Below are 13,441 nucleotides of genomic sequence, written 5' to 3'. Positions count from 1 at the left end.
AAATATTTTATGTAAAACAATCAATCAACCACAAAAAAGAACAAAAAAAAAATATTCATGGCATAGAATATTTAGGCTAATTTTTTCTTCTTCATGTATATTTAGATATAACAAATTATTGAAGGCTCTAAAAAAACTTTTTTATGTATATTTAATTAACATATTTTACATATAAAGAAATATAATTTAAATAAAATATTATTATTATTATTAAATATATTTGTATTTTTTTTATAAATACCTTATTTGGTAATTTATTTTAAACTTCAATAAATATTAATCAACACGGTGTCTAACAAATTGAAATTCAGTTTTTTGTGAAGTAAAAAATGGGTGAAATTGACACGAAAATCACCGATAGTCGCAATAGAGGATAAACTCTGAGTTGGGAAGGATTATGGAGAAAATTAGGATGGTATAAATGTCGAAAAATTTAAATAATGCTCGTGGACTTATTTTTAAATATATATTTTATAAGTATTGCATTCTTGTTTATCTTTTCTATATTTTATATATGTGTGATGTTAGATTGATTGCACTGAATGAATTAATATTATTAAAATTTATTTTCTTGTGGTTTTTCCTTTTCTTAAAGTGGGTTTTGCTAGTTGACTTAATATTTTTATAATCCATTTTCTATTTCTTCAACTACAAACATATCTTTATTTGACAACAAACAAAACATAGAAAAAGTTATTGGAAAATGAGAGATCAGCAACTATTCATAACTTCTCCACGGTCCAATTTTATGGAAGTCTAGTATGACAAGCAAAAGATAATAAAATTTAGGGAGAACTTTCCAACTTGCAAGCAACATTTAACACGGTCCATAAATCTTGTAGATAAAACTTGCAATGCAAAAGGGATTGAGATGATCATGTTGGTGTATCTGAGCATGTGGATTTGATTGGGAAATGATGAATAATTTAATTTAAGAAAGGGAATGAAAACAACAATGGAGAGAGAATTAGAAACTGATACCATAATAAATTTTTTCCTTGATATTTGTGATAGATGAGAAAATTTTTATTGAGTTCAGAGTTTAATTATTTGAAAAAGTCAAAATAACAAGTTTATAATTTATAAATTATAAATTTTATTTGATAACAATAGTATATGAGTTTATAGTATATATAATGTTTTTTGTATAAACTAATTCTTATAAGTTTAGAGCTTAACATTTTTTTTTCTTCTAATTTTTTTCTTTTTTTTTACTCTTTATAATTAATTTATTATAATTTAAAATAATTTAAATAAATAATTTATTTATAAATAATTTAAAATAAATAAATACAAGTATATATGATTAATAAATAATTTATTTATTATAATTTTAAATTATTTATAAATAATTTATTTTATAAATATTTTTTTTAAAATAAATATAATATATATATATATATATATATATCATTTTGATAAATTTTAAATTAATAAAAAATAAATTTTAAGTTAATAAAAAATTTTAATTTATTAATTTTAAACATTAATTGATAAATTTATTTTTAATTAAGAATGTCATTTTATGCAACTTTGTATTTTTGAACTAATTGAACCATTAATTTTTATCAAATACTCTAATTTAATAACTATCAATAATAAGCTAATTTTACCAAGGAGAAATATAAGATTTTAAATGATATTTTAGTTATTTTAGTTCTCTTCTCCCTTTTTCTTCAAATTCTCTCAAAATAGAAGAAGAATAAAAATACTTAAAGATATATTTTACTCCTCTCTTCTTCTAAAAGTTATATGAACCGTATATAATTTAAAATAGATTTATTTCCCTCCTCTCTCCTCGAGTTGAACCGAACACACCATAAACAACAAATCACAAGATAAAAATGGACTAGAATATGCATTCAAGCAACATTTTGAGAATTTATGTTAATTTATCATAGCATTTCGAGAATTTTGTTTGCTATACTGATATACTCCTCTCTCTCTCCATCTCCTTGCATGAGATAAACCCCGTTCAAGGCATAAGAAGACCTAAACCAAATTTTCATATGAGATATTTTGAGCTTATAATAAAATTCTAGAAAAAGTACAAATTTTTTTTGTAAAAGTTATATTTAGAAAATTTAGAATAAAGAACAATTTATTAAATTAATATAATCAATTTTGTACAAATTTTTTTTTCCAATTAATAATCAAGTCATTTGATTTACTATTTGTCGAGACAATATTAATTTTAAATAATATTAATTTATAAAGATCGTTTTACTAACTAAAAATTTATTTTATTTTATTTTATTTTAAATCTAAAACAATTACTTTAACGATTTAACCCTTGTATAGGATGTCTTGTTTTCTTTTACATGTTATACTTTTCTTTGCATTTGCATGTAATTTTTTTATTTTTTCTATAGTCCTATCTTAAACTTATTAGAAACTTATTCTAATAAGTTTAAGGGCTGGCACTACGAGTTTTAAAAGAATAAAAAAGGAGAATAAAAAGATGAAAGAATTAAGAAAAAAAAAAATACCAGCATGGAAATCAAATTTAGAGAAAAAAAAGGAGAAATTGAGATTTACATAAATCCTATTCGCCTATAACTGATGCCACGTATGTACAATCAAAAGATACAACTAATAAATTTGATCAAAAGAGCTAACTTGACTAATAAACTAGAGTTAGGAGATTAAAATAGTCTAAAAGAATAGATATAGAATCAAAGTAAAACTACAAAATAAATAAAACAACTAAACATGTAATTTAGATTATATCTTTATATTATGTGTGCATATCGATTATATTTTTTTGGTAATAGAAGGAAAAAAAAAAAAACTATTATTTTTTTGTAATCATATCATATCTCATTAAGCCACCAAAACTAATAGGACAAACAATTCTCAATAGTGCTACCATCAACAATGAAAATCGTAGTCTCTTTCTTATAATCATATCATGTTTATACTCTCTACGATGAATATGAGATGTCTAACAACTTATAATTAAATGATTTAGAAAATCAATAGCCAAAATGAACTTGAAAATCAAGAAAGATTATTTACCAATACAAATAGAATTGCTAGTTCTCCACACCCACCAAATTCTAGCAAGAAAAAGGAAACTAGAATCTCTACTCACGTTAGACTTAAAGAAATTAAAATTGTTATTGTGATTGAAAAACTTAGGATCATTAAAATTGAGAGAACATGATATTTAGCACTATAACAAATTTCAAGAAATTCTAAGAATTTTTGAGTTAAAAGTCAAGTATATCCAATTTTAACCGTATAATAACCATTAAAATATATTTACCAAATAAAAATATCACCAATGTCATCAGTTTTTAGACTTAACATATGAATTAAATATAAAAACTAACGCAAAAGATAATAAAAAAGAACATTTTAATTTAGTCAATAAAAAAAAGCTAAAGCTTAAATAAATAAGGGAGATGATGATGACATTTTCTATAAATAAATAAATAAATAATAAATTGAATAGTTCAATTGGATTAAAGTAAAGATTGAACCCAATTCACAACAACAAAAAATGTTTTAAAAAAGTTAAACAAAATTTTAATTTCTATAATTTTGTATTTGTACTTTTTAATACTACAAATATCACAGTTCTTATAAAATTGAAATCAATAATATTCTTAGAGATTAAATAAATTTGAAATTTGTTTACAAAAACTAAAAATAAATTACGACAATTTTATTAAAATTAAAAAATTATTTAACCCTAAAATAAAAGTCCACCGATAAAAGGGTTGAACGTGGTTTGTCTTAAAAAAGAAATATTGAATATTGAGTGGCGTTAGTCAAAAGGCATGAATGAAGTGAAAGCGCAGGTGCAACGACGCGGGAAAGGAATCAATCATTCTTTCAACTCTCACCCAACACCTTCATCATCGCCTTCTCTTTGCAGTACATGTTCTGAGTGACCACCTTTACTTGGCTAATCAACAAACAAGTAACTTCTTTTTTTGAATTTCTTTTTGTTGCCACTTTTGCTGAAATGAACATGATTTTATTGTTTTGTTTGGAACTTAATTGTTCAGTGTATCCAAAGGTGAAGAAGTTAAGACAGGAACAACTTAAGGTTCAAAAAGATGAATACGATGATGTACGAGACCTTGGTTTGAAAGCTTTCCTCTCTTTATCCTTCCATTCTCCCACTTCTCCCGGTAATTCTATTTTACAATCAATTCTCTTGTCAATTTTTTCCTTTTTTCTTTCTTAATAGTCAATATTTGTACATCTAAATTGAGAAAATAAAGGTTCATATTTCAATATAATCATTATTTATTATTTATTACTTATTAGACATTAATATCAACCATTTTATTTATGAAATGTTCATATTAGCAACTTTTCCTCCAAATTCAGGGAGCCGCTCTTATTTATTTGACATAATTTTATTATTTATTATAGAAATAGCTTATACATAAACTTAATTATATAGTAAGCACTTTATTATGTTGTTTAACCCAACAACTTATTTCCATAGGGTTTCTCCTTTTATGTGGCTTAAGTATATATGATATGAACTCACACTAGTTGCTCAACTTGTTCTTCAATTTGGTCAAGGATGTTATTTACCTTAAAAGCAGGAAACTTATTTGAAGCAATAATTGCGGGACTAATCACATGAACATGTCATGCCACTTTTCCTTTCTTTTCCATTTTTTTTAGTTCTTTTTCTCCATCATTTGGGGCTGTGTTTGGAGAATGAGAGTGTGATTCGTATTTTATAAAATGCAATATTGACACCATTATGTTGAACATTTTCATTCATTTGGTTGTGCCTTGTTTTCGTTCCAACTCCATTTACTGATATAGAGTCACCGTTTTCTGATTTTTCAGTAAAAGACCACAAAGTTGTTTCTATGCCATTTATTGTCAAAGTACCGAAGTGTTATGTGCCACAAGTACCAATTCCACGAGTACCTGTGACCGATGATTTTGGTGACTGCAGTTTTGCATCCGATTCTTCAGGATCTGCAGGACCAGAGAAGGATGGAGATACTGATAATGAGAGTAAAGTAAATATTAGATCCGACTTCATTCCACGAGTATCTGTAACTGAAGATTTTGAGGACTTCAGTTTGATATCCAATTTGTCAGGACCAGGGGGACTAGAGAAGGACGGAAAATCCGAGAAGGATGGCAATAGTGATGATGAGAATAAAGTAAACATTAGAGCTAGTTCAATTCAACGCCCTCGTGCTGTCGTTTCTAGTCCTGGTAAATCTCATATTTCATCAAATTTCTGTTTATTTAGTTATATTTATTTATTTACCAGTTTCTTTTTGCAATTTGAATGTCTAATTATAACTAAAGGTTGACAAAGAGATGGAGATCATAGAAACAATTACTCCTATGCTTTATATCATAGATAGCTGTGTTGTGGATATACTTGCTGAAAAAAATGCTTTAGAAAATATGGAAATAATTTTTATGTTTAATAATTTACTAAGAGTACTTTCAGAATGTGAATGATGCAATGCAACTCTATAAAATGAGTTTTCAGATAAAGACCCGATCAAATTTGAAGTTAAACCAATCTCATAGTTGAAGCACTTTATATGACTGAATATTCGAAATTCCTCATCAGTCACATGAAAAGAAACCTTGGGGTACTGAAAAGAATATTTTAGGGAAAACTGACTCTTGAGCTTGTGGTGGCGACATCTACATCTGTTAAGGAATATTAAGTAGTATTATGTTGTTAGGAGACTGCTTGAGGAGTCTTCCCAATGTGAAATTCTATTAGTGCCGTTGTATAGTAGAAGTGCTATGTGCTCTCTCTCTATCTCCACTTCCATTTTTCTAAACAATTGTAATGAAGCTTTGTGTGGCATTATTGTTTTTTGGTGACCACTATAGGGACAAAAAATGATTGTCACACACAATTGACATTAAGAATCAATAGCAAAATAGTTGGTTAGTGCAGTTCAAATATGTGGTTAATTATATTTCAGTGGAACGTTAATTGATATAACAAGTGAAAACTCATTAGCCAGCAACTAAACGCGATTAACTACAATTTCTAGGTGCTTAAATCTACATTTAATTGAACACTTGGACATCGTGGTTAGTTACGTTCAAATTCGTGGTTAGCTACATTTAGTGAAAGGTTATTGAGTTTCATTATTTGTTATATTCATTAATTTACTATACATAATTAACTACATATTTAAACTTTGTAAACCAACCATTTTGTTGTTGAATTTTGATTTAAAAAATAACCCAAATCTACATGGATAATGGCACCAATGATAGAGTTGAACTAGCCTAGTTGACTGGGGTAGAGATTACTTCGAGCACAACTTCAACTTCTGCCAAGCCAAGGAGTATGCCTCCTTTTCTTTTCAAGACTCATTTCTTTCTGGAAAACTCATTAGTTTTAAATCATTCTAAAGCTTGCTCATCAAAAGGATAGAACGATTATTGTATCTAGTAGGCTGGTTTTCCATCATTCTATTTGAAATCTAATGCAAATCAATACATGAAATATCATTGTGATCACAATTCCAAGAATCACTTGGCCAATCACTTTCCATTCACATGAATAGCAGAGTTTGCTTCAAAACCTATATGATACGCATAAACTGAGAAGAGAGGCTCTTAAAATATTCATAGACAGATTAGCAGGGTTCTAATTTCTGATTCAGTCATAAGAAATCTATAATATTTTTAACTATTACTTTCACTTCTAGCTGATGCAGAAGAGAGTGCGCAGAAAATGTAATGCTTTTACACAGTTTGATATTTGTAATTATTGAAAGCACCACCAGTTATGCTGTATTCTGATTCAAGTTTCCTCATTTTGCATCTATTTTCTGATTCTGATTCTCTGATATGACCTTAAAGTTCTGTCTTAATTTTGTATTCAGAAAATGACATATTGATCGGGAACCGAAACAAGATAGGAAATGGAAGACAATCTGCTTTGAAGAACAGAACTGTTTTGCCAAATAGACATTCACAAGCTCAATGTAAAGTGAAATCACACGACACTACTGATATTCCTCCCGATTCAAGAAAATGCGCAGAGCCTAAGTCTAAAGATAAAATTGATCCTGTAGGAAAGAAAAAGGTGCATAAAGGTAGCATCAAAACTGAAAGTTTACACAGGCACTGGAAGTTTTAGTTTTCTTCTTTATAATTTAGGAGCACGACAAGCTACCAATTGGTAGCAAAAATATATTAAGATCTTTATCTAGGATTAGTTTCTCTCCCAAGGAAAAAGAAATTAAAGAATAATAATATAGTGCATATTTAATAATTCAGCACCAGTTTGCAATGTTTACTTGTGTGGATATAAGATTTTTAAGCAACAAGCCAATGCCTGAGCTATTATATACTTTCTTTTTCTTTTGCTTCATATATGATTGTTTTTCTCTCTGTAAGATTGATTTAGGAAAAAGAATTCGATGTCTGGTATCTTATATATCAGTGCTTCATGGTAAGCCATGTGTATAAGATGAATATCTTGTTATGTGTATGTGTATATTAAGGGACTGTTTAACTAATTCTACAATTTCATTCATGCTGCTCACTTTATCTGTATGATTACTAATCGTTATGATTAGTATTTCATAGAGACTAGCCTAGCTGGATAAAAAACTCAGAGCCAATAGCACTGTTTCTTAAGTAAATTACTGATTCTATGGCATTGTAAAAGTAATATACAAGCTGCTAACCATTTTTTGCTCTATTAGACCTTCCTTCTAACCATTTTTTGCTGCATTGCCAAATAAGAAAATAAAAATAAAAACACTACTGATGATCAGAAAACTTTATGCAAATAAAGTTGAGTTTTATTGCATTTTAGTTTTATGCAAATAGTTGTTTGGCCTTAGATATAATTTCATATTTACGGTAATGAATTTAAAACAATTTAATCAATTTAATTTATAAATATATTAAACAAATTGTTTTATAGATCTAAAAAATCTAAAACCGGCCAAAAGAATTGATTATGGAAGTACTTTTGAGTACTTTTTTTATGGAAGTACTTAACTCAAATAAATTTTATTTAAATTTAGTTTTTAAGTTTTTTTAATTATTTAAATCAAGTCCATTTTTGGCCAATTTTTTAAGTTTTTAAAATTTATTAAAAACTTTATTTAATATGATTTTTGTGGTATAATGATTGTATATATTTTTTGAACACATTCAAAAATATTTCTTTTCGAAAATTATTTTAGTTTCAGAAAAAGATGTTATTGACAATAATAATTAGAGTACTAAAGACTGGACAGATACAATTGTCTTAGTTTGCTGAGAGCTGATTATAGTCGGTATAAATTAAAAAAGCTATCAACTAGTATTCAGCAAACAGCTGCTTATGGTGAAAGATTTACAACTCTATCCATACAAAAGTTGCAGTATAAGAGAAGAGGGTCTGTAGTTAAATTTGTTATTCTAAAAATAAGAAGAAAAAATCAACAAAAAATGCAATAACTATGAGCTAATCTTGCTGTTCCCTCTATTAATTGTGTCTTGGTTTTCTTTATTATCCTTTAACTAGGATCCTTTCTTTGCGGCTGTTCTAACGAGCTGTTGTGAAAAGTAGCAACAATCATGGCCTTTTCCGCAGAAGATTTATTGAACCTGACTTTGCCTTTGAATTCAGTTTTCATTGTCTTCTGTTTCCCAAAGAAAACATGTATATGCTGCAAGAACATTGCTGGAAGCAACAAAAGTGTTACAACAACTTGTATGTTCTATCTAAATTATTTTAGTAAGTTATTTCTTTTCTAATTCAGAATTTTGCAATATAAAGACTCGCGTTTCATTGCAGGTAATCTGTTTGGATTGACTTATTTTAGCTTATCTACTTACATAGCACTATGAAACTATATTGCAAAGCTTATGAGAACAGCTTATGTCATGTTCATAAGCTGTTTTCAGCTTATTTTCATAAGCTCACCTGAATTGCTTATAAAAATAACTTATAGCTTATATAAAAAAATTAGACTTTATTTTATCTTTTGTTATAGAAATAACTTATGCATAAACATTTATACGATAGTGTTTATGTTATAAGTGCTTAATTGGTCACCAATGAATTTCATTTTTTTTTTAGCATTAATTATTAGGAATCTGAAGTAACAACATTTTATATATCTTAAAGATGTGTCACAAGAATTATACCTATCTCCAGGGGTAGCCTGAACTGCTTGCTCAAATAAAGACAAAGCTTTTTCCTGATCATGATAACGTTCCCACTGTAGTTTAGCATATTCTGATATTATTTCACCGTCGTGGGGAGCAGCCGAGATCGCTCTTGAGTAGTAATCCTCTGCTGCTTCAACATCACTGTTTGACTGTACATTATTTTAAGGAATGCAATTTTATAAGCCTCCAACACAAAGTAATAACATGTCTATAATCATGTGAGGATCCTCATAATTCCTCACCTGTATCTTAAGGATTTAACTCACAACAAAACCCAAGAAAATGGTTTATGAGAGAAAGAACAGAAAAACAATAGCAAAAAAATGACTCTTCTGTCAAAATATTATGAAAAAGCAAGAAGCTTTCACGGGTTAGTGAGCCTATATCACAATTTAGATTTAGTATCATCTGTACATATTATGCTTAGAGGCTGCAATTTGCTTTGGTGTTGAATCAGGCTAACATTATACATTCCTAAAAGATGTGTATGCGCCTTGAACATAAAAAAGTTTCTCACCTGAAACAGAAACTGAGCATATTTTTTCAGAAACAAATGATTGTTAGGATTGTCATCAACCATCTTCTTCAAATAATCTGCATCATTACTCTCTTCATTGAAATTAGCTGCTGTAAGATTTTCTGCACCATTTTCTTCTTTTGAGGTCTTGACAGGTCCAGTATCTTGTTTTTCCATGTCATTCTCATCATCTTCTGTTTCCCAGAGAAAACTAGCATATGCTGCAAGAACATTGCTGAAAAGGATGTTACATGTTTACTGTTAACTTTTATTCATGAAAACTCAAAATTTTGCAGGTTCAAAGAGATGACTCCAGTTTCTGCAGACTTCAATAAGGTTGAAAAACTAGTTTTAGACCAGTACTAACTCAAAATATCATGGAAGTGTTCAGTGTTGTTACCTGTCATTAGGTGCAGCTTGAGCTGCGCGCTCAAAATAGAACAATGCTCTATCTCTGTCACGACGATTCTCCCACACCAGCTTCGCATAGTGCATCAAGATTTCACCATCATTAGGATCAGCTAGAGTAGCACGATGAAAGTACTCCTCAGCATCTTCAAGTTCCCCCTTACCCTATCAGTAGGTGTATTAAAAAATTAGCATATGAGAAAGAACTATAAGAAACATCATATTAGTCAATGAAACTACAACTGTTGATCAAATAAAACATGTAAAATGTGTTTCAAATTATCCTAAAACCAAGTTCAAATGTGTTTCAACGTGAAAGCTACAAATATTGTTGTGCGCTTGTTTTCTTTCAACGCGGATCCAAACATCCAGTTCTTCTAGAAACATTCTCAATTTTTCTATCAGTCGGTTAACTCTAAAAATCAAATTGTCTTAGACTCCTAGTGTTTATGAAATTATATCCGTACGTAGTGAAAACTTTGTTGTTCTAGTAAATCAATATCTTTTAATTAGTTCTACTAAGCATGTAGAAGCAAGCAAGAGTTCTAAAAAAATGTAAGCGCTCATAACTAGTTTTTTTAGTCTCCGCAACTGTAATGCAGTTGCAATCGAGGCCGCATCAGTCATATTTGACCGCAGTTCTCCACAATATAAAAGATTGCGACCTGACCACGACCTTGAAACCATGGATCAACCATGGATCAACCATGTGTTACCTCATTAATATGTAGCTTTGGTTCCTATGAGACTTACTACATCAATTAAAGGTTCAATCCTTACCACCCATATCATCCAAAACTAAAACCTTCATCTATTCATTCAAAAACAAAATATATATCTTCATGAATTGAAGAACATGCAAAAATAACAAAAAGCCGAATGATTAAAACTAGTTTCATCAGTGCCATGTGAGTCAACTAATTGCCAAATACTCTCCCATCACTATTATAACAAAAAAAAACTAATACTAATTTGGTTAAGTGTAATTAATCTTCCAGATTTTAAGTAAAACATTATTCAAGATTTACTAAATTGTCCATTTTTAATGTTTAAAATTCAAATATCCCTATTAAATGTGTTTGAATTAAATGGTTCAAAAATCAAAAGGAGTTAACTTTTGCTTATAATAATGAACAAAATTTGAGGCTTTTTTTTTTTTCTTCTTCTTCTTATAATAGTGACCAGATCTAGTAAGAAAGAAGTACCCTAAAAAATATAAACAACTCACTTGTAAAAAATGTGCATATTTTTTCAGAATCAAAGGATGTGAGGGATAACCATCAACCATTCTCTTATAATACTCTTCAAGATCCTCACTTTCATGCAAATTATGAACAAATATATCATCACTAATAAGATTACTATCAGACACAACTTCACCACCGTCAATTCCAAGCCCTGCTGCAAGATACATAGGAGGAGTAGCTGGTCCATCATCATCATCATCTTCTTCTTCTTCTTCAACACTCAAATTCTTAATCCCAATTGACCAATCAATTTCATTCTCTTTTTCATTCTCTGCTTCCTCAATCAAATCCATCTTGTTCCTTTCAAAGCTGAACTCAGCACTACCAACACTGGATTCCAAAGTCAAAGCAGTTATTTTCAAAACATGTTCTGGGTGGTTGTGGTTGTCGTAATCATGATGAACATGAGATTTGTTGTATATTTCAAATGATGGAGATGAACGCAAGGTTGAATGAAATTCGTGTTCCGTTGATGTGTTGTTGGGACATTGAAACTCATCCATAGTTGCAGCCACAAGAAAATAGAGATATAATAATATAGTTCAATATTTGTGAGTATAGAAATCAGAATTGAGGTTTTTAATAGTGCTTATAAAGAAAGGTCTATGTTTGTTCATGATAATGATATTGCTACCAATGTTACCAAAATAGACAAAGTTAGTGAGATATCAAAAAAAATTAGAGTTTCAAGTCGTTCTGCATTGCATCGTGCTCTAACCTCTTTTATATAATACTCTTTCTTTAGCAAGACAGTTTTTATTTTATTTATTTATTTATTTATTATTATTATTATTATTATTATTATTATTATTATTATTATTATTATTATTTTTTATGGATCAAAATGTCAAGTACATCATTTTTTTTGTCTTTTCAGTTACATCAGTTTTTATCAATTTAATTGTTTTTGAAAAATAAATAAGAAGAATGGAAGTAAATAATCATGGAATTTGGTAATTTCCATCCACACAATCAAATTGATAAACTACAAATTGATTTTTCTCAAATCTACTATTTATGGTCTACATCAACAATAATATATTATTTAATGTAATTTGATATCATTAATGAATGACACATTATTATAAAAAAGAAATAAGTCTAGTATTGGATTGGTGAGATGAGTGACACCAAAAAAGTTTTAAGAATGTTACATATTCAAATCTGTAAAATTAATATAATCACTAATTATATTAACATTTGTCTTTAAAAATTAAATTTTTAAAATCTAATAGTTAGATTCATACATCTTAAGTGAAAAAATAAAGTATCTTACATTCGAACTCAAACTCTTACAAATCAATATCGTCACATCTATCAAATGAATTATACTTACGAGACAAAAATAATTGTTAGTTGGAATAAGAATCCACATTTGTAAAATTAAAAGTAAAGTTTATATACACTTGAATAGCTGGTTTCAATTTCATAGTCTTGGAGTATAAAAATCATTTAAATTTCTGAGCAACATGTGAAATATTTATAAGTAAATGGCATATTTATAATTTGACTACTATCCTAAAACGTTGCACACCTAAAGCTGATTTTAGGTTTCAGGTTCCAGTTACGGAAGGCAAGAAGAACGTGATTATGTTAAAGAAGCGTAGGATGAAAGTCTCCCATCATATGAAAGTAGTCTATCTACTAAAACATGTGAAATCCATTGGTTGACTTAATAATATTGTGACAACATTATCTCCAATCCATATAGACACATAAACATAATGAAAACGACTTTACATTTAGTGATAGAATCTAATCTAATAAGTAATAAGTGTTCCAAAAACGGAAGGTACGGTCTGTAATACAATCTGTCATAATTTATGATCACAACAGAGATATTGTTTAGTTTGTTAATAATATTGTTGAGCCACAAGACAGCGTTTGGCAAAATCCATTTTTCCATGTATATCCCAACAGAGAGAGAAAATAGGAAAAAACAAGAAAGTGGAGAAAATAAATAAAAATGGCAAAAGGGCAACGAAAAGAACGGGAAAAACAAACGCACGAGAAATAAAGTAAGAAATGATTGGGCGTCAGTGACGAGGGAAGGACGAAATGACAGCAAAGACCTTATTATTTTCCATGCAATTTTCTTCTCTGTCTTCATTAGACCCAAAAAATA

General features: G+C 28.6%; 2 protein-coding genes across 3 annotated transcripts; one reads left to right on the top strand and one right to left on the bottom strand.

The window, feature by feature from the left end:
- The first annotated feature begins 3,745 nt into the window (after nucleotides 1-3,745).
- Nucleotides 3,746-7,345, top strand: LOC101495212 (uncharacterized). The gene is made up of 4 exons (XM_004495205.4): nucleotides 3,746-3,928; nucleotides 4,017-4,142; nucleotides 4,822-5,202; nucleotides 6,855-7,345. Coding segments are annotated over exons 1-4 (765 nt in total). The 5' UTR covers nucleotides 3,746-3,927; the 3' UTR covers nucleotides 7,112-7,345.
- Nucleotides 7,346-8,224: 879 nt separating this feature from the next.
- LOC101494670 (uncharacterized) lies at nucleotides 8,225-12,017 on the bottom strand. Of its 2 annotated transcripts, none has more exons than XM_004495202.4 (5): nucleotides 11,298-12,015; nucleotides 10,062-10,234; nucleotides 9,662-9,896; nucleotides 9,121-9,293; nucleotides 8,225-8,653 (listed from the first exon to the last, which is right to left on the bottom strand). In XM_004495202.4, exons 1-5 carry the CDS (start codon nucleotides 11,817-11,819, stop codon nucleotides 8,596-8,598), a joined length of 1,161 nt encoding a protein of 386 aa, XP_004495259.1. In that variant the 5' UTR covers nucleotides 11,820-12,015; the 3' UTR covers nucleotides 8,225-8,595. The 2 variants fall into 2 exon arrangements, with proteins under 2 accessions (XP_004495259.1, XP_073224221.1); XM_073368120.1 differs by having other exon boundaries at nucleotides 8,272-8,639; nucleotides 11,298-12,017.
- Nucleotides 12,018-13,441: the final 1,424 nt, after the last annotated feature.

The sequence above is a fragment of the Cicer arietinum genome, chromosome 4 (assembly GCF_000331145.2).
Source record: "Cicer arietinum cultivar CDC Frontier isolate Library 1 chromosome 4, Cicar.CDCFrontier_v2.0, whole genome shotgun sequence".
Taxonomy (NCBI): domain Eukaryota; kingdom Viridiplantae; phylum Streptophyta; class Magnoliopsida; order Fabales; family Fabaceae; genus Cicer; species Cicer arietinum.
This window is presented reverse-complemented; position numbering and strand designations above follow the sequence as displayed.